We start from the raw sequence: 23,134 nt of genomic DNA, 5'->3' as shown, positions 1-23,134 counted from the left end.
AATTGCTGCAGCTCCAAATGTTCAAATATACTCCACTTGGTAGTCTCGAAGCAGTCCTACAACTAATCATGGTGCAATTAGTTTTATTCACTTATGATTCATTTATCAGGCAGTAGCCTGATAGTAGCAGGCAGTTAAAGAGAAGCAAGCAAAGTATCTCCAAATACCAGTATACTAAATACCAGTATCTCTCCTTATTTTAAAATAAATTTGGTGCCAGTCTACTTAACAATGAAAGTTAATGTGAAGTAGGTAAGATATTGGACTAGGACTGAAGGGATCCCGATTCAAGTCCATCGTCAGTCCCTGAGTGATGTTGAGATTCTTGTAACATGTAACATTTGTAGGAAAAGAATCTACGGAAGGAGTTTTATATATGCTATCCTGAGTTTCCAGATGGAAGACAGAATTTAAAGTTACCACATACAATAACAGGGAATAAATATGAATAGGACTGTTGTTTATACATAATTCTCAGGATTTCTTCTCTTCCCTGGGAAATGGAATAGTAAAATTAGACTGGCAAGAGAACCAGCTTTGGGTTGCTGGAGGATAAAGGTGACTCCTGGTTTAAAAAAATGCCAAGATTGCTGAATACGCTGCCAGGTAAGAATTTTAGCCAATGTTGAAGAATAAGCAAGTAATACAAAGAATCTTCGTTTTAGGTATATAAAACAACCTCTTTATTAGTGAAGGACAGCATCATAAAAAAATCACCATGGTGAGAATACAGCTCAAAGCATTACAGAAGAATGATTTTTCAGACATTGTATTATTGCAATATAAAGCGAGGGTGGGGGGAATTAAGCAAAGCGGCAAGCTATAGCTATTCAACAGAATATACAAATATACAATATACCTCGTGCCTGGGTGTTCTTTGCATCTTCTTTGGTGTAGTAAAGATGCTCCTCATTCAAAAAGCAGGAAGTGTCTGTTTTATTGTCCAAGGGGTCTCTAAAAATGCGTATCACCAGAATACTTTCATTTTGATTTAGTTACTTTTTCCTAATTAATACTCTTAATTGTATAACCCCCAATGAGCCTGGCCAAATCTACCTTAAAGCCTTTAGGAAGATAAAAAAAGAAAATCCTGCAATAATCCTGAAAATATGCAAGTGGTACAATAAACTTTGCAATCAAGGTAACTATTATTAAATGTACTGTTTACATACCATGTTTTTCTGAAAAGAAAAGGCATAAACATCTAGCCCCTAAAAAGGGTTGGATGGCAATAAAGTAGAAAAAACAGCTTTATCTCTGCCTCTTGTTTATTATTCTTAAAATCTTTCAGCGTACAATGCTTTAAATGATGGTTATAATAGATGCCAAAGCTGTATTTGTCATCACCAAATTGTTTGGTTGTTTTCTTTTTTTTTTAAGTCCACTGGAAACACCTACAGCCAATTCATACTATAGTATACACTCCTGCATTTCTTTTTTGATAGCAGACTAAGCAGTTGGAATTTTTTTGTTCACTGAAAGGAAGAGTTTTAAGCCTTAGTTTCAGTTTTTCATGAAATTAAGGCCTATGTCATTTAAAAAAAAATAAAAGCTTTAATTCTTTTTTTTTCTTATGGCAAGATCAGCATAAATGTTGCTGATTTAGATCAAAAGTCAAGCATGTTCAGCCTCATAGTTGCCACAGTGGTTTATCTGACATTTAGAGAAAATACACAAGACAATATGGGGGCAAACACTTCTCTTGGTTTTGTCCTTCAGAAAATGGAGGATGGTTTTAGAAGCATGAAGCACTGGTCCTTTAAGCTGTTTGTACCGGTAGCTATTGTAACTAGAAGTCTTATCTTCTTACATAAACTTGTTCACAAAATTCCACAGTAGGACACCTTCTATAAACATTTCTCACATTCAACAAGATCACAAGACAGATAAACTCAAAAGATACCTATTCTTTATTTTTAAAACAAACACAAAGCACATCTTAAATAAAGATGAGAACAATTATGAAAATATTGCTGAAAAACAGTGGATTTAAGATGATAGTATCGTCTGAAAAAACGGCGGTGAGGGAATTGCTCTGTTATTCTCTACCTGTTAGTCACACATTAAGAGCTAGAGTATGTATAGAAAAATACTTTTGCATAATTCTCTTCAAATGTCCAAGAGAAATATATGATTAGAATCCTCACCCTCAGCATTATAAAAATGTGGTGAAAGGGTTTTCGTTCATAATTCATTGGTTATGGACTGCTGTTGAAAGAGGGTGCAGAACACCCAAAATGTCATAGGCAGTTTGAGAACATCCTGTGTAGCGTAAGGAGCCTGCTGCTAACGCCTGGATTTTATGGTTCAAGAACCAGTTTTGGTTCATGTAAACACTTAGCACAGAAGTAAATAGACATGTTTAATCACAAAAATCTGCAACAGCTAAACATTTCAGCGAGGAAGCTTAAAACCGGCTCTAGAATTTTCTACAGAATTCTTGATTCTGATTTCAATGTAAAAAGAGCTAGAATTCCTCAAAAGAATTTCATCATTTGTATGTCTACTTAAGATGAACTAGGAATCTTGGGGACTTGAAGGCCAAACATTAACTTGGTAGAGAAATTATTCCAATTTGGGGAGAAGGATATCTGATATTTAGATTTCTCATATCTATATCATTTCTATAAATGCCCTTAGGAATAGAAACACATCAGAAAACCACATTTGGGGCTAATTTCAAATGGTTTATAGACTTATGCTATTAGCAGGTAAGTAATTTATAAAGGACATTATACTATTCTGAGAAAGCTTGGAATGAAGAAGCCCCAGTTCCCCAGACTTGGAGAAGGGAAAAGGAGCACATTCGATCAAGCAACAATAGGATCAGGAAAACAGTCGTCTATAACTTCCTCGGCTGCATTGTCAATTGTGTCCTCTTGGAACTCTGTTTCTGTCCCCACTTTCTCCTCTTTTCTGCATTCTGATTTCACCTCAGGTCCCACTGGAGGATTTGGATCCTCCTTATGGTCCGGTTTGAAAGTTTCACAGATTTGTGCACCTTTAAAAGAATGTCAGGAAAATTCATAAAGTATATAATTTAGTATTGTGTACATTTTCTTAAATCTTTCATCAAATCTTCATGTTGTCTTGCTTTTCATTCTTGTACATGACTCTAACATGAGAACTGAATTCTTGAACTTAAAACCTGTTTATTTCTTGTGAAGTTGTTTATGGATTAGTTAAGCTCCATTTATTTGAGGAAGTCTTCAAGAAATCATAGGATATAACTGTTATTATTAGAAAGAAAATCTATATCAGTTTTACTTCTCCTGATGTTGTGAGAAAGCATTTGACAAGGAATTCTGGGACACAACCCACTTTAGCAAATTTGTTTTACATAAACAATTGCTTAAAACAATACATGTACGTATAGAACAATCACTACATAGAAACTGTTCCAAGATTTCTTATTACACTTGCAATAAGTGCAAAAGATGGCTTACTTCAAAGGATACTGGAAAGAGTTGTATTACTGTGGCTCATCTCCATGCCAAAGTAGACAGTAGGGAAAACAGCTTTTAGAACAACACAGATACATTTACTTTCTGTTGTATAATAACAACACTGATGTCTCTGTACTTACTAGTATTGGGGGTACTATCAACAAGAACATCTGTAACTTCACAATGGTCTCCATTAGGAGGAGGATTTGGTCTTTCACTAGAAATGGCAGGCATGGTTATGCCCTCATCCTTTTCGTCTTCTGTAGAAAAGCACAGTCAGAATCTGAAAGCTCCAATTCAGGAGTGTTCTTTCATTCTTAATGTCGAATATAGATATGCTTCAGTCCTATACCCTTCGTATCTGGAAAGAAGTTCTAATGGGCTTTATGACTGTCATATTGTTGTCTTATTAATTTATTACATTTGTTTGCCGCCCATTTCTCTGCAAGGCAATTCTTGTGGTTTACAACATCAAGATATACATATATATCTTCTATATTAGGGTTTAGTGAAGCTTTGAGGGATGTTTTGAGCTGATGAAGATTCAAATGAATATCCCCATGAACTGTTTTGAAAAGAGTGAAACAGTGTGACCACATTCTTACACAGGGGTGTCAAACTCATGACCCACAGGCCAGATGCATCACAGGTCGCCCCTGCCCACCTCTAGTCTAGCGAAAGGGGGGAAATCACAATACTTCATGTGACAATAACATGACTCTGCGAGTTTGACACCCCTGCTCTTCCACATCACTCTGTTTGAGAGCCTATCTCTGTTTTTCTCCTAGTATTATGCTACATCACAGAAGAGAGCTGAAAATATTTTTTTTTCTTTTATTTTTGGCAAATGGTCCTGACTGGTCTTGGACAAGAATGTTTGTTCTATGAAGCTAACCAAGATCCATCAACAATGAGTGACTTTAACCATCATTATATGATTGCCAGTCAAAAGCCACTTAACATGTGTTGCCATGGGTCTTCCAGTTCCAGGGCAACTTTGGAAAACATGGAAACACACTAAGATTGCACAGCCTGGAGTCTCTTCCTGACTATTTGGCAACTGCTTTGGTAAAGGTCATGCTCTGGTGAATGCTCTGCTTACAATAGTCAGCTTGGTAAGTGGTCTGAGAAGGTAAACAACATGGGTTCAGCAGCATTCACCAAAGATGGAGATGTCTTCCATAAAAATATCTGCTAATTATTTTCCAATTCTCCTACAGGAAGTTATTAATAATAAATATAAATGGAAAAGAAAAACTTTCTGTCTATTTTTTTCTGATTTTCTTCATTATTGTGTTTAAATACTTATTTTCAAATAAGCGTACATGGGGCTGCATTTGTTGTGGCCCGCCAGCGAGTGCTCTGCGTCAGAGGCAGAGATGGGGCCAAGGCTATCTGACAGTTATCAGCTGCCTTCAGAGTCAGACATCAGTGAGGCAGACAAACAGCTGGAGCCTGCTGTGTGCATGCACAGAGTTGCCAGATGAAGGGAACAGCTAAGGAACAAGAGTCGACCTGGGAGTAAAGCCACAGATGGACAGTGAATGGCCCCTCCCATAGATAATAAAAGAGGAGCAAAAGGGGGAGGGGTGTTTGCAGGAGACTATTAATACATTCCTGCATTCTTGCCAAGTATTGCGGCTTCTGAAAGATATCACCCTGGCCACTCTTTAAGCCTGATAAAGGTCGGTAATTGTGAACTATCTTGAAAGACTGTGGGCCAGGACTTTGCTGGAGAGGAATTCGCTGTAAATTAAATAATCTTATCGGGACAAGGATTCGGCTTTGTGCTGCTGGGGAAGCCTAGGTCAGAACAGTATTATGAGACACTACATCAATGAGAAAAAGCATTACTCACCCACAGGGACCCGAACAAAGTTGTGTTTGGTTTTCATGCAGCAACATGTGATCAGTGAGGCTGTGACGGCTAGCAAAACCGCGCCACCTCCACAAGCTGTTAGGACATACAGGAAGAGGGGATTCTGCATCAGATCCCCTGGTAGAAAGAAAGAAATGGCCTTTAGCAGTTGACAAAGTAGAAGAAATCAATGCTAGTTTTCTAAACATTAAACCCTATCAGAACTAGAGCTGATGTCAGATGCATCTTGACACTAAAAAAGGCAGAGTTTTATTTTTTAATGTTTAAATATATGCATTGAAATATTATAAAATGAAAAAGATTCACAAAGTGTATATATCTTATGCCTTAAATAAAATTAGTGCTACGTATCTATTCATGTCAAATTCCACAATGCTGAGGTCAGTTTGTTTTGTTTTATTTTGTTTTTCACATTTTGAACTGGCATTTCCCTCAAAGAGAGTCTCTGGGTGGTGAAAGAAGGACTTTGGGTGGTGATTTAACAACTAGAAGCCAGAATGAAACATATGAATTAATATACACAGATATAGTTTTTATTAGTTTTACAAAGGGAATTCTGAACTGTAAAATACTCATTCAGAAAAAGGGGACAGTGTCAATGTAGTGAAATCTATCAATTTCCTCTGAAATAGATGCTATTCAAAATAAGTTTTTATTAAATTTAAATAAATTAAACAAAAATCTATATAATTCTGAAAGAACAGGCAACAAATATATATTTGATATAATATCATCATGTTACAGCAACTCCTTTTATTTCACATATTAATTTTGTTCCGAAAACTCGCTGCTTTTTGTAGATTTTTTTGCATTAAATGTGAATTGTTTGGAAACCAATTAGGAAATAATTGAAAATGAATATTGCTTTTGTAGTTGCCGTGCTCCAGATTTTAATTATCTGGAAGTGATCCCAGTCCTTCTCAATTTTATCTCGACTTTAAATATGGATCTTTGAGGGGGGAGAGTTTCCATTCCTGTCTGGTTTCTTTCCTCTTTGCTATCGTTTATTCTTTATTTTTGTATCCTACTGTATTTTTAAATGTATTTGTGAGATACCCAGAGATGTTGAGAGTCAGACAGTAAACAAATTAAACAAACAAACAAACATTTTTAAGATAGCTGAGTAAGCATCAAACTGCTTGAAATCTACCTGCATGATATTTTTAGAGATTTGGATTGCATATCCTAATATATATATATATATATATATATATATATATATATATATATATATATATATATATATATATATATATATATATATATATATATATATATATATATATATATATATATATATATATATATATATATATATATATATATATATATATATATATATATATATATATATATATACTTAATCCATAGGGATAATTTTATTTTATTTATAAGAGTTGTGCTTTTATGGGTTTTTCTCTCTTTTTTCTCTTTCTAGTTGCAGCAATTTATAGTAATTTTATTTATAGTAATACATGAAAATAGCATAACATGGCTTGCTTGCAATCTGCTGTTCATGGAAAGACTATAACATTTTCCTTTTCTGCAGCAGTTTGGAGTTATTCCCCCCCCCCCCTCATCACACACAAACAGAAGCTGCTACTTGCAGGTTAGATAATCTTGCACCAGTCTCTTCCACTGACTTAGACGCAAAGGCCCAATTCGACTCTCTTTCTGCAGCTCACTAAATCCATGCTTTCTCACCAATTTTCCAATTTAGCATGCTGTCTAAAACCATTTCAGTGTGTCGTGTGAATCTATAATAATTGGATTGAGAAAATCATCCAGCTAAGGTAACTATGAGTCAATAGGTTTGTGAATATAATCTTAGTGTCACTTCTGGTTCATTAAAAAGAGAGGAAAAGAAAACTTCTCAATTTGAAGAAGAAAGTCTTGGCAAGTAATCAGATAGGAGTGATGTGTCACTCCTCTGGCAAGGCAATCCACTGGGAGCTGAGAGAGAGGAAGGCTAGAGGAAACTCATGTGGTCATGATATAAAGTTTGACTTCTAAGATTAACAGTAGGAAGAATAAGTGTGGGTCTATACTTGTATTCATTAGGGTAGGCTGTTTCTTTGGTCCACTGATATGCTATACACCAGATTTTTGAATCACAAAATTATCATGATCATAATGTGAGAGAATACCCTCATCTTAATAGCAGTGAGTTGAATGCTCAAGGCAATATAATTTCCTTGACTTTAACATACAATTTTTATAAAATATCTGCCAATATCAACAGTTGCAGAAACCTTAAGCATAGTTAGACAAAATATTTTCTACTTTAATGTTTACATCCTATAAAAGACTAATAAAAGTTTAATAATTTAAACAATTAAGGGTAAAGTTATTATTAATTCATTGATTCCCTTATTTATTTGGATTATTCTATGTCAGTGGGTTGTCAGAGCTGCTATCTGCAAATAGTTGTGTGTGGCTTTGATGTTTATGATTCAGTGACAGATGCACAATCCCCTCAGAGATCATTGTTAATGCTCTTTTGCACCTTGCAATAGTGATAGAGCATAAACTATAGGAATTACTCAGGGGGTGGGTTCTGGCAGTCACTACTGCCGGTTTACTCGTGGGTGTGCCGTGCAATAAAAATTGTTCTGCACAAGAGCAGAAGCAAAAAAACAAGATGGCGTCACCTACAGTGCCACTCAGAGAACCAGTTCGATAGAGTGGCAGGCCTGGGTCGCTGCCGTTCCAGCGTCCCAGGCCACCAAACCACTACCAGTTCGGCTGAACCAGTCCGAACTAGTAGAGACCCACCACTGGAATTACTCAATGTTAGTTCAAGTATAGCCAATCTTAACAAAGAAATAATGTTAGGCTAAGGCTGAATAATCTAACAAACACATTTTATTTTATTTTTATCCATCCTTTACTATTTTTATACATAACTAAAGGTGGTGAACATGGATAGTAGTCCCTCTTCTTCCTATTTTCTATACTACAACAACCCTGTGATATAAGTTGAGCTGGGAGAGAAGGAATGGTACAAAGACACGTGGCAGGCTTCGATGCCTAAGGTAGGACTTGAACTCATAGATTCCCAGTTTCTAGCGCACTCAGTGATGTGCAGTCAGGTGAGGCAAGTGAGGCACAGCCTCACCACTCTCATCATGGAAAAAAAAGTAAAAGGAAAAAGCTGAGCTAGTTGCTGCCTCACCGTGGATGACTCTGCTTAACCTCACTGGTGCTCTCCCTCCCCAAGTGTAGTGACTTCCTCCCCAGGCCCCTATTCATTTCTCTCTCACACACACACAGCTGGATAAAACTATATAAAAATCTAGCCCAGCTTCACTGATTACAAGTTTGAAAAGGCAACGTAGCTCCACCTGCAATCAAACTACACTTGGGGAGGGAGAGCACAAGAGAGCACTGAGGAGACCACAGGAGGAGGCAGGAAGCCAGGCAAAGAGCCATGCTGTAGTACACACACTTCCCCCCAGCCTCTTTCTTTTGGAAGGCTCGGCTCAGCTCCCCTCCGGCTTCTCTGCCTCTCCTCTCACCCCAGCCTGCCAGCAGGAGGTGGTGGGTGGGCTTTATTGTGTTCCAGGCATTTCCCACCCAGACAGCAGGCTGCACCTGAGGGTAGAACAAGAATGGGTGGAAATTAATCAAGGAAAGAAGCAACTTAGAACTGAGGAGAAATTTCCTGACAGTTAGAACAATTAATCAGTGGAACAGCTTGCCTCCAGAAGTTGTGAATGCCCCAACACTGGAAGTCTTTAAGAAGATGTTGGATAGCCATTTGCCTGAAACGGTATAGGGTTTCCTGCCTAAGCAGGGGGTTGGACTAGAAGTACTCCAAGGTCCCTTCCAACTCTACTATTGTATTGTATTGGATTGCATTTGCAATGGTGGAGGTGTTTGGGAAAGGCAGCAGGGGAATGGGGGGGGGATGGCAGAGGAGCTGCTTTCAAGCCACTGGAAAAGATATCCAATCCAACTTTTGTGTGTGTGGGGGGGGGGGTTGTTTGAGAGTGAGTGAAGAGGGAAGGGGTAGGAGAGATAGTCCAATCCAACTTCTGTGTGTGTGTGTGTGTGTGTGTGTGTGTGTGTCTGTTTGTGTGTGTGTTTGAGAGAGGGGGAGGAAGGGAGAGAGGGAGGAAGGAGGGGAAGGAGAAGAAAAAGAAAAAGAAAGAAGGAGCAAAGGAGAAAAACAAATGCTGTCGCTTTAAATTGGAACTGAGCATGCCTGGCTGTGGAATTCTGGGAGTTGAAGTCCACAAGTCTAAAAATATTTGAAACTCAGCACTGTGTCAGTGCCTCACCAGTCATAAACCTCACCGCACGTCACTGAGCGCACTATCTTAACCATTAGACTACTCCAGACTCACTTTGTTTGTGTATTTGCATTAACAGCCAGGTATTTTATTTTCTGATATAGTTCTTGAAAAATTGAGTTTCAAAGCAATCAGTGAGTTTGCATGCAACATCTAGAGGGGTTTTTGGGGTGTGTGTGGACATTGTTAACTATTTAATTTCTTTAAATAGTCTCATCTAGATTATACTAATGAAAAGCAAATTATTTTGCCATAATTATATTTTCAAATATCCATAATATCCACACCTAATCAAATAGCTATGTTCATATCCACATCAGACTATTGATATAACCTTTATTTCTTTCTTTCTCTTTGACTCCCTTTTTTCTTACATCCAAACCAGGACTCAGGAAAATAAATACAGATGCAGAAACTGCAGTAGCCAGATTCAGTGTCAAGTTTGGAATAAAGCAGAGGTGGGTTGCTCCCGGTTCGGCCTGGATCAGGCGAACCGGTAGTGGCAGCAGGAGGCTCCGCCCACCCACCCAGCAAGAGTGCACACGCATAAGCAAACCAGTAGTAAAAAAAGGGAAACCCACTACTGGAATAAAGGATGAACTTCATAGGAATACATGCTAGAAGATTTTGAATTAGAAAAGCCAGGATAGGGACAGATTACTGGTGGTGATATTAGATCGTCACTCTGGCTTAATCACATCTAATGGGTGCATTTACTGTTCCCCATCGATCACAAGTGCTATCCTTTCATCACTTGTGCTGCTTGGTATTTGCAAAAATAATTAGGAAGATTAAAATATGAGAAAAAGGAAGGAGTTCGCCTTATCATCTACACTACCTAAACAAGAGCTGTAGTTTCACACTAATGAGGACAAGAAAAGGATTTGATAGAAATAAACAATTTTCTCTGGCCAGATTAAATGAAGGATACATAAAGGAGTGCAATCTGTATATTTATCTATATAACATTTTGAACTCCAATAAGACAAGTTAGATAAAATATAACTTACCGTTATCACATTTCATTTCAACAGGAGAACTCTTACAGTGATTTCCTCTTTGGCAAACATACTTGCCATGTTTACCTTTTTCCAAAATAATTCTAGTGCCATTATCCTTGATACAGCCATCACTTACAGGATTTCCATTCAGAGTCCAATGTACATTGTCATTGAACTGGCCACCTGTTTCACACAACAGGCTGATTTTTCCATTAGGGAAACAATGAATGTGAACAGTTGGAAGCAGATCTAAATGGTGGGAGATCAACAATCAGAAGGGAGAGAAGAATTCAATAGGTTATGACAATAATGTTGTTTCAAATATAGACAATAAAACATAATACAATAATACAATAGTAGAAGGGACCTTGGAGGTCTTCTAGTCCAACCCCCTGCCTAGGCAGGAAACCCTATACCGTTCCAGACAAATGGCTATCCAACATCTTCTTAAAGACTTCCAGTGTTGGGGCATTCACAACTTCTGGAGGCAAGCTGTTCCACTGATTAATTGTTCTAACTGTCAGGAAGTTTCTCCTCAGTTCTAAGTTGCTTCTCTCCTTGATTAGTTTCCACCCATTGCTTCTTGTTCTACACTCAGGTCCCTTGGAGAATAGTTTGACTCCCTCTTCTTTGTGGCAACCCCTGAGATATTGGAACACTGCTATCATGTCTCCCCTAGTCCTTCTTTCTCTTAAGCTAGACATACCTAGTTCCTGCAACCATTCTTCATACGTTTTAGTCTCCAGTCCCCTAATCATCTTTGTTGCTCTTCTCTGCACTCTTTCTAGAGTCTCCACATCTTTTTTACATCGTGGCGACCAGAACTGAATGCAGTATTCCAAGTGTGGCCTTACCAAGGCATTATAAAGTGGTATTAACACTTCACGTGATCTTGATTCTATCCCTCTGTTGATGCAGCCTAGAACTGTGTTGGCTTTTTTGGCAGCTGCTGCACACTGCTGGCTCATATTTAAATGGTTGTCCACTAGAACTCCAAGATCCCTCTCACAGTTACTACTATTGAGCACGGTACCACCTATACTGTACCTGTGCATTTCGTTTTTGTTGCCTAAATGTAGAACCTTACTCTTTTCACCATTGAATTTCATTTTATTAGATAGTGCCCAATGTTCAAGTTTGTCAAGATCCTTCTGTATCTTAAGCCTATCTTCTGGAGTGTTGGCTATTCCTGCCAGCTTGGTGTCATCTGCAAATTTGATGAGTTCCCCATTTATTCCTTCATCCAAATCATTGATGAAGATGTTGAAGAGTACTGGGCCTAAAACAGAGCCTTGGGGTACTCCACTGCATACTTCCCTCCATGTAGATGCAGTTCCATTGAGGACTACACGTTAATAAAATGAGTAAAAATCAATCTGGTTTAATGGTCATAGGAAAATATATCAGAACTTTGCCCTGGATAGTTTTACAAATAAGAAGATTTTATTCCAACAAAAACTTCATCACATTTCATTTTATATATAAAAGATGCACAGTGTGTCTTGCTAACATGTGGTAGGATTGTGGTATCTCTTTATTCAAAATCATTCAACACCAAATTGCTATGCTTTTCACAAAACATCTATCAACTTCTTTAGTCAGAAAAACTACAATTGCACATACTTCAAAAATCCTTATAGATTTTTCCTATTCTCCTGAAAAAAAAAAGATTTTTACTATTCTGTGCCTCCTGGAAAATAATATTTCTTTCTACACAAGTTATTTGGCGGCGGGGGGGTGAAGTCTAGGAACTTTATAAAGTAAATCACATGATAATACAATATTTCCAAATATAACATAGTACTTCGTTAAAGGTGAAATGACACTGCAATGAAGATATAATACAGGTAGCCCCTAGGTTATATTCAGCAACTTTCAAAGTTATGACTCCACTGAATATGTGATACATGACCAGTCCTCAGATTTTCAGCTGTCACAATGTCTTTGCAGTCACCACTCACCCCTGCAACATTGCAGCAAACTGTGGTCATGTGATTGCAATTTCCTATGTTTTCTGCTGCCTTTCCGCAAGCAAATTCAATGGGGAAGCTGTCAGAAAGTCAGAAGTTGTGGCTACATGAGGTCCTCATTTAATGAGCTGCACGGTCTTTGCATAACACAATCAACCAGAACTGCTGCATGATCCCACAATATCACCTGCTTTTTAGGGATGGCAATTCAAATCCCAATTGCCTTCATAAATTAGTGATGGTTGAACCTCAGCCAAATGGCAAAATATACAAAATGGAATTGAGTTTTTAAAGAGCACTTATGTTCTTTAAACATTATATCCATGACATTCCTCAACTGGCCACAGCTCATATATTAACACTGAAGAGAAGGGTAATACGTTTCCTTCCACCCTGAACATTCCCCTAGTCACTGGGTTTCTTCAGCTCTACCAAATTCAGAACAATTCTGCAGCATTTTATCTCTGATATCAGCAGTTTTCACTTGATGAGAATTTCCCATCTCATCCTGACTCAATTGAAGCCACGGCACTATGGCTCTTAAACACTATATCATTCATTTTTAAATTAAGTGACCAGTTTTGCCTCCCAGTGAAAACAAACACAATGACTTACTGAAAAAAGATTTGAATGGAGATGGGGAATGAGAGAAGTGTGGAAATTAATAATAATAATAATAATAAATATTTATTTCTTAGCCGCACCCTCTCCCGAAGGACTCGGGGCGGCGTACAACAAAACATATGAAATAAATATGTAGACGAGACAAACATATAACAGAGACATATATCGAGACATACACAAGGAGGAGGGCGGCTGATGAATAAAAAACAATTAGAATACAGTATTTAAAAACCCCTAAATAATTAAATATAATTAAAATACCCCATTAAAAACCCGTCAGGAGCGATATGGTTAGATCAAAGTTGAGCCAGGCCAGCTACTTGGAATAATCCAGGGCTGCACCTATGTATTAGCTTTTATGCTTTCCCGTGGTCACTTTTGTGGAGTACTGAGTGTTACAAAGATGACACTGCTGAGAAAAGTGAAGAATGTGTGATATTCCTCCTACTTCATCCTGCATCTGTTCTCTGCATCTCTGACTTGTCAGCCAGGCTATTTTTGGACATAAGTTAGCAGTTCTTCAAAAAAAGTAATAGACCAATGTTCAGAAATAGCCTGACTGACAAGTCAAAGACAAGGAGGAACTCTTGTGAGAGGCCTCTGGGTGTTCCTTCCTGCCTCCTTCGTGCTTATGACTGTCAACAGACTCAACAGACATAAAGGCAGAGCATGGGCTGAAGCAGGAGGGAAAGATCAATAATGAGTGAATTCTATTCTTGATTGCCAGAGAATGACAGGGCTGCTAGCAAATTACCTTTCCTGCAGCATTTGGAAGTAGCAGGTTAATTTGGCACAAAACACACACATGCCAGCAAAGTAATAAGTACAGTAGAAGCATGGACGCAGGAAACACCTTGTCAACAAAAGTAATGCAACAACTGAAGCACTCATTCGTGATAGGGCCTGGCTGCCTTTCCTGGTTTAAACTGATTTTTGCCCAGCTCAGGTCTAGCATTTTCTCAAAACAGCACTAAATCTATGTATATAAGAAGGGCAAGATTTACATGCTGTAGGTGGATGATTCAGAAGCCAGATGTCCCAGCTCATCTGTACACAAGGCTCAAATGAGCATAGAAGGCAATGGCCAGCAACTACACAGAAGGGTCTGTGACTGCAGCAGAATGAAGTGGCCAAGTAGAGCTGGCCAAATCCCCCTAACAACTCTTCCACCAACCATATCCTTAGTGAGATATACTGGATTGTGTACAGGGCAGAAATTGTGCCATGACAGAAGAAAATCCACAATAGAGAAACTAAAGATGAATTGAACGGCATTGATATGGGCTCAGGATGAATGAAGGCAACATTATGAAGAAATGTATATAAAATATTTATAAAACAAATGGATAAAAATATTCTTGCCAAGATTAGGGAGATATAAGAATTGAACTCCATCATTGAAATATAATAATCAAAAGTATGGCATGGGGATTTTTAACAATCGGAACTATGTACAGTAAGCAGAAACAGAAGAGAAGGTGCTTTGAATAAAAAGGTCCCTCTTTCCACAGCCTGTTTTCCAGATGCCTGAGGAATTTGTTCAAATACTTATTTGTCTCACTTGTCATAGGAATAGTTGTGACAAAAATGTTCTTGTACAGGGTTAGCTTTGTTTAATAAATAAGATGGGCTTTTTGGTCGCTTCCTATTCCTGCACAAAATAAAAATAAGAACAGAAAATATTGAAAAATACAAATGCGTGGTTAGAGAAAGAACACTGCATTTTTGTGGGGGTGATACTTGAATTAAAGATTGTCATTTTTAATAATCCAGGGCTGCACCTATGTATTCAGAAAGTTGGAAGAGAAATAATGTGTTCATAAATACAGCAGAAGTAAAGAGCATTTTCATTGTTCCAAATCTGTTGATTTGTGCAAAAATTGTTTATTTTATTTATTTATTTATTCATTTGTTCATTCATTCATTCATTCATATTCTTTTGCCCTCCCATCTCAATACCAAGTGAATCTTTTTTGTTGTAGTGTGAAATGACTAAAACATTTCTGTTCCCTGTTAGTCAGTTACTAAGATGACAAACTCCATAATCTTTCTAGGATGAGCTATATACTTTTAATATCAGTCCAAATTATTTTAGGTTCATGGTAAAACCAATAATGTGAAATGTCAATAATACGCTGCAGTCATTATTTAGTATGTCTGTATGGCATCTGGTAGGCGAACATAAAGATAGTTGAAGTTGTGACTGACCATCATAATAATGTGCCACCTGAGGTGATGATGAATGCCAGTTGATTACAAAATATGTTCCCTGTGCTATAGCCTTTAGGCTCCACTGTGTTAAACTCAGGTTCCAGGCGCCCAGGAGTAGGGCCTTCTCTGTGATGGGCCCAACCCTCTGGAATGACTTCCCCCCCGATATTAGAACCACTACTGACCTCCGCTCCTTCCATAAGAAACTCAAGACCCACCTGTTCCAATTAGCTGGCCTAGCCCATCTATAGTTCTATTCTTATCCTCCTGGCAGTTATTTTTAATTATTTTTAATTTTGGGGTAGATTTTAGGGGTTGATTTTAACGTTGTTCTTAATTTTATTTTACTGTACAGTTTGTATATTGCCTCCTCTATCTATATGTATGTATGGTGTTTTTTACTCTGACTGTACACCGCCCCGAGTCCCTTTGGGGAGAGGGAGCGGTTTATAAATCTAAATAAAGTTAAAGTTAAAGTTAAAGGTTCATTTAACTGCAGATCACGGTTTAAGATTAGATGCTTAACTGAAGTAAACAAGTTTAAGACATAAATACATATAATGCATTAGGAATTGTAATGAAGTTCTTTTATTTTGTCATTGTTGACCCCAAAATCAAAATACTTACCACACATGCAAAGAAAAGATGAGTCGTTTCCAGGGCAGCTGTGTACACAGTTTATGTCTCCTTTCCCTGATCGATTATCCTGTGATACTTCTGAGAAACTATTCTGAGTGGTTAAATTATTGGCAGCACAAGTCTTGCCTATAATAAAAACAAAACAAAACCCATTCATTATTGAACTAGTCTGGTATAGTAGATGTTATATGTATCTGGCTTTATAATGGTAAAACAGACAAAACATTGACATAGAGAGGAGTATATTAATTGACTGAGCGAAAGAGTGGTATTGCATTTGGGAATGTAACTGACATGCAAGAAAAAAACTACATCATCAACATAAAAAATAGTGAATATACTATAAATGTTATAATGATTAAAACAATATAATATGATTAAAGAAAAAACTTACAGAAAAGAGTAATCTAATAACCATAGACAATAATATAACTTTAACTCAGTACTAACATAATTTATGTTTAAATTATTTATTCATTTTATTTTATTTTATTGTATCCCACCCTTATTATTTTTATAAATAACTCAAAGTGGCACATATATCCAACACACCTTCCTCTTCCAAAATCACCCAGCTGGCTTTTATGGCTATGTGGGACTTGAACTTATTGTATTCTGTTTTATAGCTTGGTACCATAACCACTATGCCAAATTGGTTGTCATATATCACCATTTTGTTTCATTTGTTCGTTTTTAGAACAGAGATTTTTCACTCAATCCCTGATCATTTCCCATTCTTATGCTTGGACGACAGCAATGCGCTATACATGGGGCTAGCCTTGAAGAACATTTGGAAGCCACAACTGGTGCAGATATGCTGTGCAGACTGTTCTTGGGGTCCCTAGGGTGGTCCATGCCACACCACTGATTATTACTTTTAAAGCCTTGCGTCAAATGAGTCCAGGTTGCTTGAGAAACCATCTGACCCAATGGATTGACCCAACCCATGCTGACAGAAGCGGCATGATGTGAGTCTGTTGGGGAATTTTGGCTGGGTGCAAGGGAAGAGCCTTCTTTGCCATGGATTCTGCCCTTTGGAATATCTTGGCCCATGAGGTAAAATTGGCTCCCACCGTCCTGACCATCCATAAGGGTTTGAAGACCTAGCTCTCCAACTGTCTTGGGGCACCAACAGGAGAGTATCACTGGAGGTGGCTGATGATTTAAGAAAAGAGCCCAACTCCCCTCCTCCTGCTCTCTCCCATCTTTTGTTTTACCTTTACTTTGGATTGTAATTGTATTTTTATTGTTCTTAGAAATGTTTATTTTGTAAGGTTTTATTGCTTCTAATACTGTAAGCCACCCAGATTCCCCTCAAATCGAGATGGGGGCAAACAAATTTCATAAAATAAATTGTAAAATGGTACTCAGGCTTGATAGACCAAAGTTCCTGACAACATGGCAGACTCCATCTTTAGGACTATAATTCATCATCAAATTGACATTCTTAAATATAATATTTCTTTCTGTGATTCAGTTGCCATTTTAATTTAAAACCAAAACAACACTGAAGTTGGACACGATCAAATTATAAATGAAATAACATTTCTTACAAAATGAACACACACACACAAACAAACACACACCAGATATCCAACCTTTTTAAAACTTGCTTCAAGAGGTACAATAAATATGAAATAGTATTTTCTGGTAAACTAATATTTATTAATGCCTAGACCTCTTGATTCTCCAAAACTCAAAATCCTCGTTCACTTCACAATTCATATAACACACACACACACACAGAGAGAGAGAGACAGAGAGAGAGAGACAGAGAGACAGAGAGACAGAGAGACAGAGAGAGAGAAATGAAATATACACATAGTTCATTTTAATCTAATTCTCAAGCAAATGTTGTAGATGAATCATACTAACACATAATCTTTCAACATCTTTCAATCAGCTACTATGTATTAGCAACCAACTGATTTAAAGTATGTTTTTTAGTTAGCCTAAGTATTCCATTAAAATATCTTCTCTGCTGCTTGGGTTCTACAACAAATAGACATCAAAACTAAAGTCAAATTATATAATTAAAATCCTGATAGGTTAAAGCTATCAACATCAAAGGATAATCCCAGATAGTCAAGGATATCCTGAGGGTTTAAGCTTGCTAAAAAAAAAAACCACTTAACTAATTTATCTGTCTTTATATTATACAAATTGGCAAGGGAAAAGAAGTATCATTGTGATTGCTAATATAAAACAGCATAGCCTTATTATTTTGGGAACAGATTTAAAATATCTTCATATTGCTTTTCTTAGCTCACATGTTTACCTCATCAAAGTTCAGAGAAGCAGTAGATAACTGTTTAAGGAACATTACAAATGCTATGATTACCAAGTTGGTTTACATATAAAGCTCAATTTGATGTGATCATAGCTGAGAGTAAATCCTGTTCTATATTTATTCATCTATATTATCTATCTATCTATCTATCTATCTATCTATCTATCTATCTATCTATCATCTATAAATTAAAGCAGATGAGTTCACAGATCTCAGATTTAAATGAGAATGTTTGCTAATGTGTTACTAAAACAAAACTACAATCTATACATATCACACTTTGAGCAAATATTTAAAATTTGAAATATATTATCTGTCTGCTTATTTGTGTAATTAAGTACACCTTATAATTGTCATATATAATGAATACAGGTTTATATAATTATATTGGTTGATTCAGAGGCTTCAAAAATTAGGAGATGTTTGTTCACAGTTCTACACTAACACACGTATAATAAACCAGTAAGAGAAATAGCTTTCATTGTTAAATAAAAATATAAATAAGGACATGACCAGCACATATATATATCTGAATTTGTAATATTCTTTATAATATATATTCACTGATTCTTGAATAATGTAAATGGTTCTGGTATTTCAAATTTTAAAAACAAAGCAGTATGATAAAATCTTGAAATTTATTTTCAAAACTATATACAACTGGCCTAAGTGATTGGGATGATTTTTCTTAGCATATTTACTCAAGGACATATTAAGAAAAGAGAAGAAAGCCTAAGAATTATTGATGTTTAACTTCCCATTTTACCCACTGTATTATGTGCAAAGCCCTTCAATCAGTTTTATTTTCATTATAAATGTAGTAAGCAAAAAAAATAGATAAATGTAGTTCAAAAAGAATAGACTTAATTACCCCATTTTATGCTTTGATGATGATAACACCAAGACTTTGCTGAGATTTGTTGACACCTTTTAAAAAGGTATAAATGTCTGTGCAAAAGCACCATTTCCATTCTGCTAGGCATCGTGTTAATTTTATAAAATAAAGTTTGACTTACCACTAATAATGGTCAGGATCATCAACATACATGGCAGGAAAAATGAAAAATTGAAATCCATTTTAAACATCTTCTTGCACTGCATGCTGAGAGGATCTAGCTTTGCTGTTAAACCAATTTACTACTCAGGATATGATGTCAGAAGCAGTAACAAAAAATGAAATAAAAAAAGAACGAATACTGGAAGGATCCAAGATTAATGTAGAATCAAAATAGAATGGAAGGTTGTTTGGTTGACTGACCTCATGCTATAGCCACATTAGCAAAATGATCTATTTCAATGGCCATATACGCAGGAAGTGGGGTGTGTAAGAGTAAATTCAGAAGATGAGATGAAATAGTAATCTAAGCAAGACCATCTTAGCCTACAGGTCAAAGCTAAGAAAAAAAATAAAAGTAAATTCTGACATTACACCAGTTTCCTGTTTTTAAGTCTTTTCTTAAATAGATGAAGCGAATAATGAGTTTTTTTTTTAAAAGCATTATCCAATAAATGACTAAAACAGTGAACCAAGTTAGTTGCAAACACTGTGTGTTGGAACAAAAGTGCAAAATTCTATGGTACCTATACATATTGTACCAGATATAAGCTCAGCCAATATATTCTAAGCATGAAGGAGAAATAACATTTATGTTCTACATCTATAGAAAGAGAACCAACATGGAAAGCTTAAAACCGCACTAAGACATGTTCCTTATAAACAATATTACAAGTCACAGTGAAAATCTGTAGTCTTCCAGATGTGGTTGGTCTCCAATTGTTTATCACCTCCAGCTAGTATGAATCATGGCCAAGATGGCAAATGTCATATAACATCAGTGTCATATATCCATTCACTTCTACAAGTGAAACTTCATATATACCCATTCACTTCTATAAGTGAAACAGTATTTCTTATGAAATATTAAAAATGATCTACTGTACTTTACTGTACTAACAAGCTGAGATCAAAATTAATGACTAGTTTGTAGCGATAGAACTTGCTTAGTGATTGCCTCAGGCAGTGACCATTTGAGATTATATCAATGATAAAAAAGTAACTTTGCAACTAGTGCCTGTTTTTGCAACTTTCACAGCATCTCTCTCCCTCTTTCTCTCTGTCATGTGTTCACCATTATAGTCCATTAGCATGCACTGTTTGCCTGATTTATTTTTTTCTTTACTCGCAATGCATAGAGATTGCTTAAGCAATCTCAACAATGTACCATGTTTCCCACAGGTATCATAAGATAACAAGCTCAGCATTCTGTCCTTAATTAGGTGGCTTGTAGCTGCTGCCTGTAACTGATAGACTTTAAACACTTTCACACCAACAGTCTTGTTTCCCTCCTAAGCAGCTTGGGACTCATACCCATGAGCATTCTAGTCAAACAGCAGCACTCATGCATTCCCTTCAATGTGTATTCCCCATTCTGTACTTGCTTACTTTCTTGTAATTTTTTACATTCTAGTGAATGTAAATAAAAACATGATTTCCTTTCTTGCTATTATTCCTGTACTGCAGTGAGCATTCCAAAGAGTGGGAGAAAAGGAAAGCTGAAATAAAATCGCAGACATGGGATTTTTCACTTAGCAACTGTATCACTTAACTGGTTCCCCCATTGTGGTTGTTAAATCAAGATTACCTATAATTGGACTATGTCAGAATAAGTCCAAGTATGAAATGGGACAATCTAGCCAGAGTTCAGTTCTTTATTTGTTTACGTACAGCAGACAGAATCTTGAAACCCTTACTACTCCTAGCCTAAGAATATACCCTGGAAGACTCTAGGACCTGGGTATCTCACCCCCTTCCTCTGTCTTCTATGGGGATTATGCTACCTCTTGTCTCAATCTCCTTTCTGGAATTAGCTCCCTCCTTCCTGAGAAACTGCCATTTTACTGTAGAACTACAACTCCAGCTTGCCTTCCATAGGCACCATTTCTCATAGTAGTTACCTTCAAACTATTGCTAACCTCAAATAGAATCGAGTATATGTGTATGTATATTAATGAATTAAGTCAGAGAAGAAATGAAGGATTAGAGCATTAGCGTCAGAATGTAATTGGTTCCCTTTCTTTGTGCATACTATGGCTTCTTTTCTTTGCTAGATCCTACCTACCTTTATCATTATTGCCACTTTCATGGCAACCAGATGACCCTAATATAGGAAAAATAGCTATAATACAGTAATACTGATAATATTAATACAAATTTAAGTCTTGTTTATATTACAGCTGTATTAAATATGCAATTTTGACCAACAAAGAAATATAGCATATACATTTGTTGTGAATATTATATTAATGATCTATATGGTATAAGTATACACCATTTTTGCATATATATTGATCCACTGTACTGTATATAATGTATCTGTATATAATGTATTTTACAAAAAAAAAAATAGGCAGAGTCAAGTTTATAGTTAGTGTGTTGGTGGATTCCCCATCTAGCCCCAAAATATCAGACTCCATTGCTAAAAGCAGTAGAACTGACTGAAGGTCATGATAACTTAATTTTGTCTCTACTGCTCTCTCTTTTTAAAAAAAATCAGTGATCTAAGATGTGACAAAAATAGCCTTCCGTGAGAAAAGCAGTCATCTGAATCTCCAGACATCTGCAGGCCAGCACAGAGGGGAGAAAAGACATTTGCAATTAGAAAGGTACCCATGGATGCCCTTGTTCTTTGTGTTTTGGATTTGCGCCAACTCTATGCTAATAGGCTGCTCCTCTTCTCCCATCCTAAATAAAATAGGTAAGATGGAGAGAATGGGATCTTGCAATTGTGTATGTATTTGCACAGCAGCATCATGAGCTATAAAAGAGCCAATCCCATTTCGCCCTGTGTTATTGCACGATCCAAAATGCGTAGTTCCTGGTGGATTTACAATGTCAGGTGGACTTATAAATGGCAATTATTCTGGCTATTCTTGCTGGTCTTCTAGGTATATCTATTCTGAGAATAATAAAGGCCCAAATGTGAAAATAGTGTTCATAGGTGAACAGAGAAATATTCAGGAGAAGATTGCAGTCAGGTCAACTTGATATTTAAAGAGACTTTGGGCTTTAGAAGAAGCTCCTGTCATTTTTGAGTAGCAATGGCACATAGCAGTAACATTTTAACCAGCCCTCATCACTAATAGCTGCCTTTTAAATTTGCTATAATGTCAGAGATCAAGGCTACATTAGAGACCTTGTTGGAAGTTCGTATAATAGCTGGACCCAAAATTTTAGAGTGTAAATTATTTTTGAAGAGAGAGTTGGATGAAATTCATGGGGGGGGGGGGGGGCTCTGAGACTGTAAGACCAAAACTTACTGTAGCTTCAACTTCCTTCTTTTGGCTCTAGGTAAACATAAGAGAAAATGGCAGGAAAATCCTTCTGCACTTTCTTAGCAATTTTTGTTCAGTATGGCAAAAAGAGAAATTATTTCTGATGGAAGAAAAGTTTCTTTTAATGAACGCAATTGTCTTTTTCAAGGGAGAAGAGAATTTCTGGATGATTCTTATGAGTGGAGCGCTGGTGCACTGAACAAGATGGGAAAGGGTGTATGAGCATATTACACATTCATCTCTTAGTTAGTCTAAAGCCTTCCTAACTTTCTACATACCAATCAATTTCCCAGGACCGACAGAATGAAATAATGCTTTCTCCTTTTTTCAGTAATAGTATTACCATCAACCTGCAGTGGAATGCTGTCCTTGAGAAATTGTTGGAGAAATGCTACTTTTGTCTCTTTTCCATCCAATAAATTTGGTGAAGAATTTAGAAAAACTATT

At 36.7% G+C, this 23,134-nt stretch overlaps 1 protein-coding gene across 1 annotated transcript; it reads right to left on the bottom strand.

Annotated features, from left to right (window-relative positions):
- Positions 1-760: 760 nt before the first annotated feature.
- On the bottom strand, positions 761-19,454 carry LOC309391685 (uncharacterized protein). The gene is made up of 6 exons (XM_081952350.1): positions 19,372-19,454; positions 16,054-16,191; positions 10,631-10,870; positions 5,305-5,442; positions 3,587-3,706; positions 761-3,001 (listed from the first exon to the last, which is right to left on the bottom strand). Exons 1-6 carry the CDS (start codon positions 19,439-19,441, stop codon positions 2,811-2,813), a joined length of 897 nt encoding a protein of 298 aa, XP_081808476.1. The 5' UTR covers positions 19,442-19,454; the 3' UTR covers positions 761-2,810.
- Positions 19,455-23,134: the final 3,680 nt, after the last annotated feature.

Source organism: Natrix helvetica, assembly GCF_964273705.1.
Source record: "Natrix helvetica genome assembly, chromosome: 4".
In the NCBI taxonomy this organism is placed as follows: domain Eukaryota; kingdom Metazoa; phylum Chordata; class Lepidosauria; order Squamata; family Natricidae; genus Natrix; species Natrix helvetica.
This window is presented reverse-complemented; position numbering and strand designations above follow the sequence as displayed.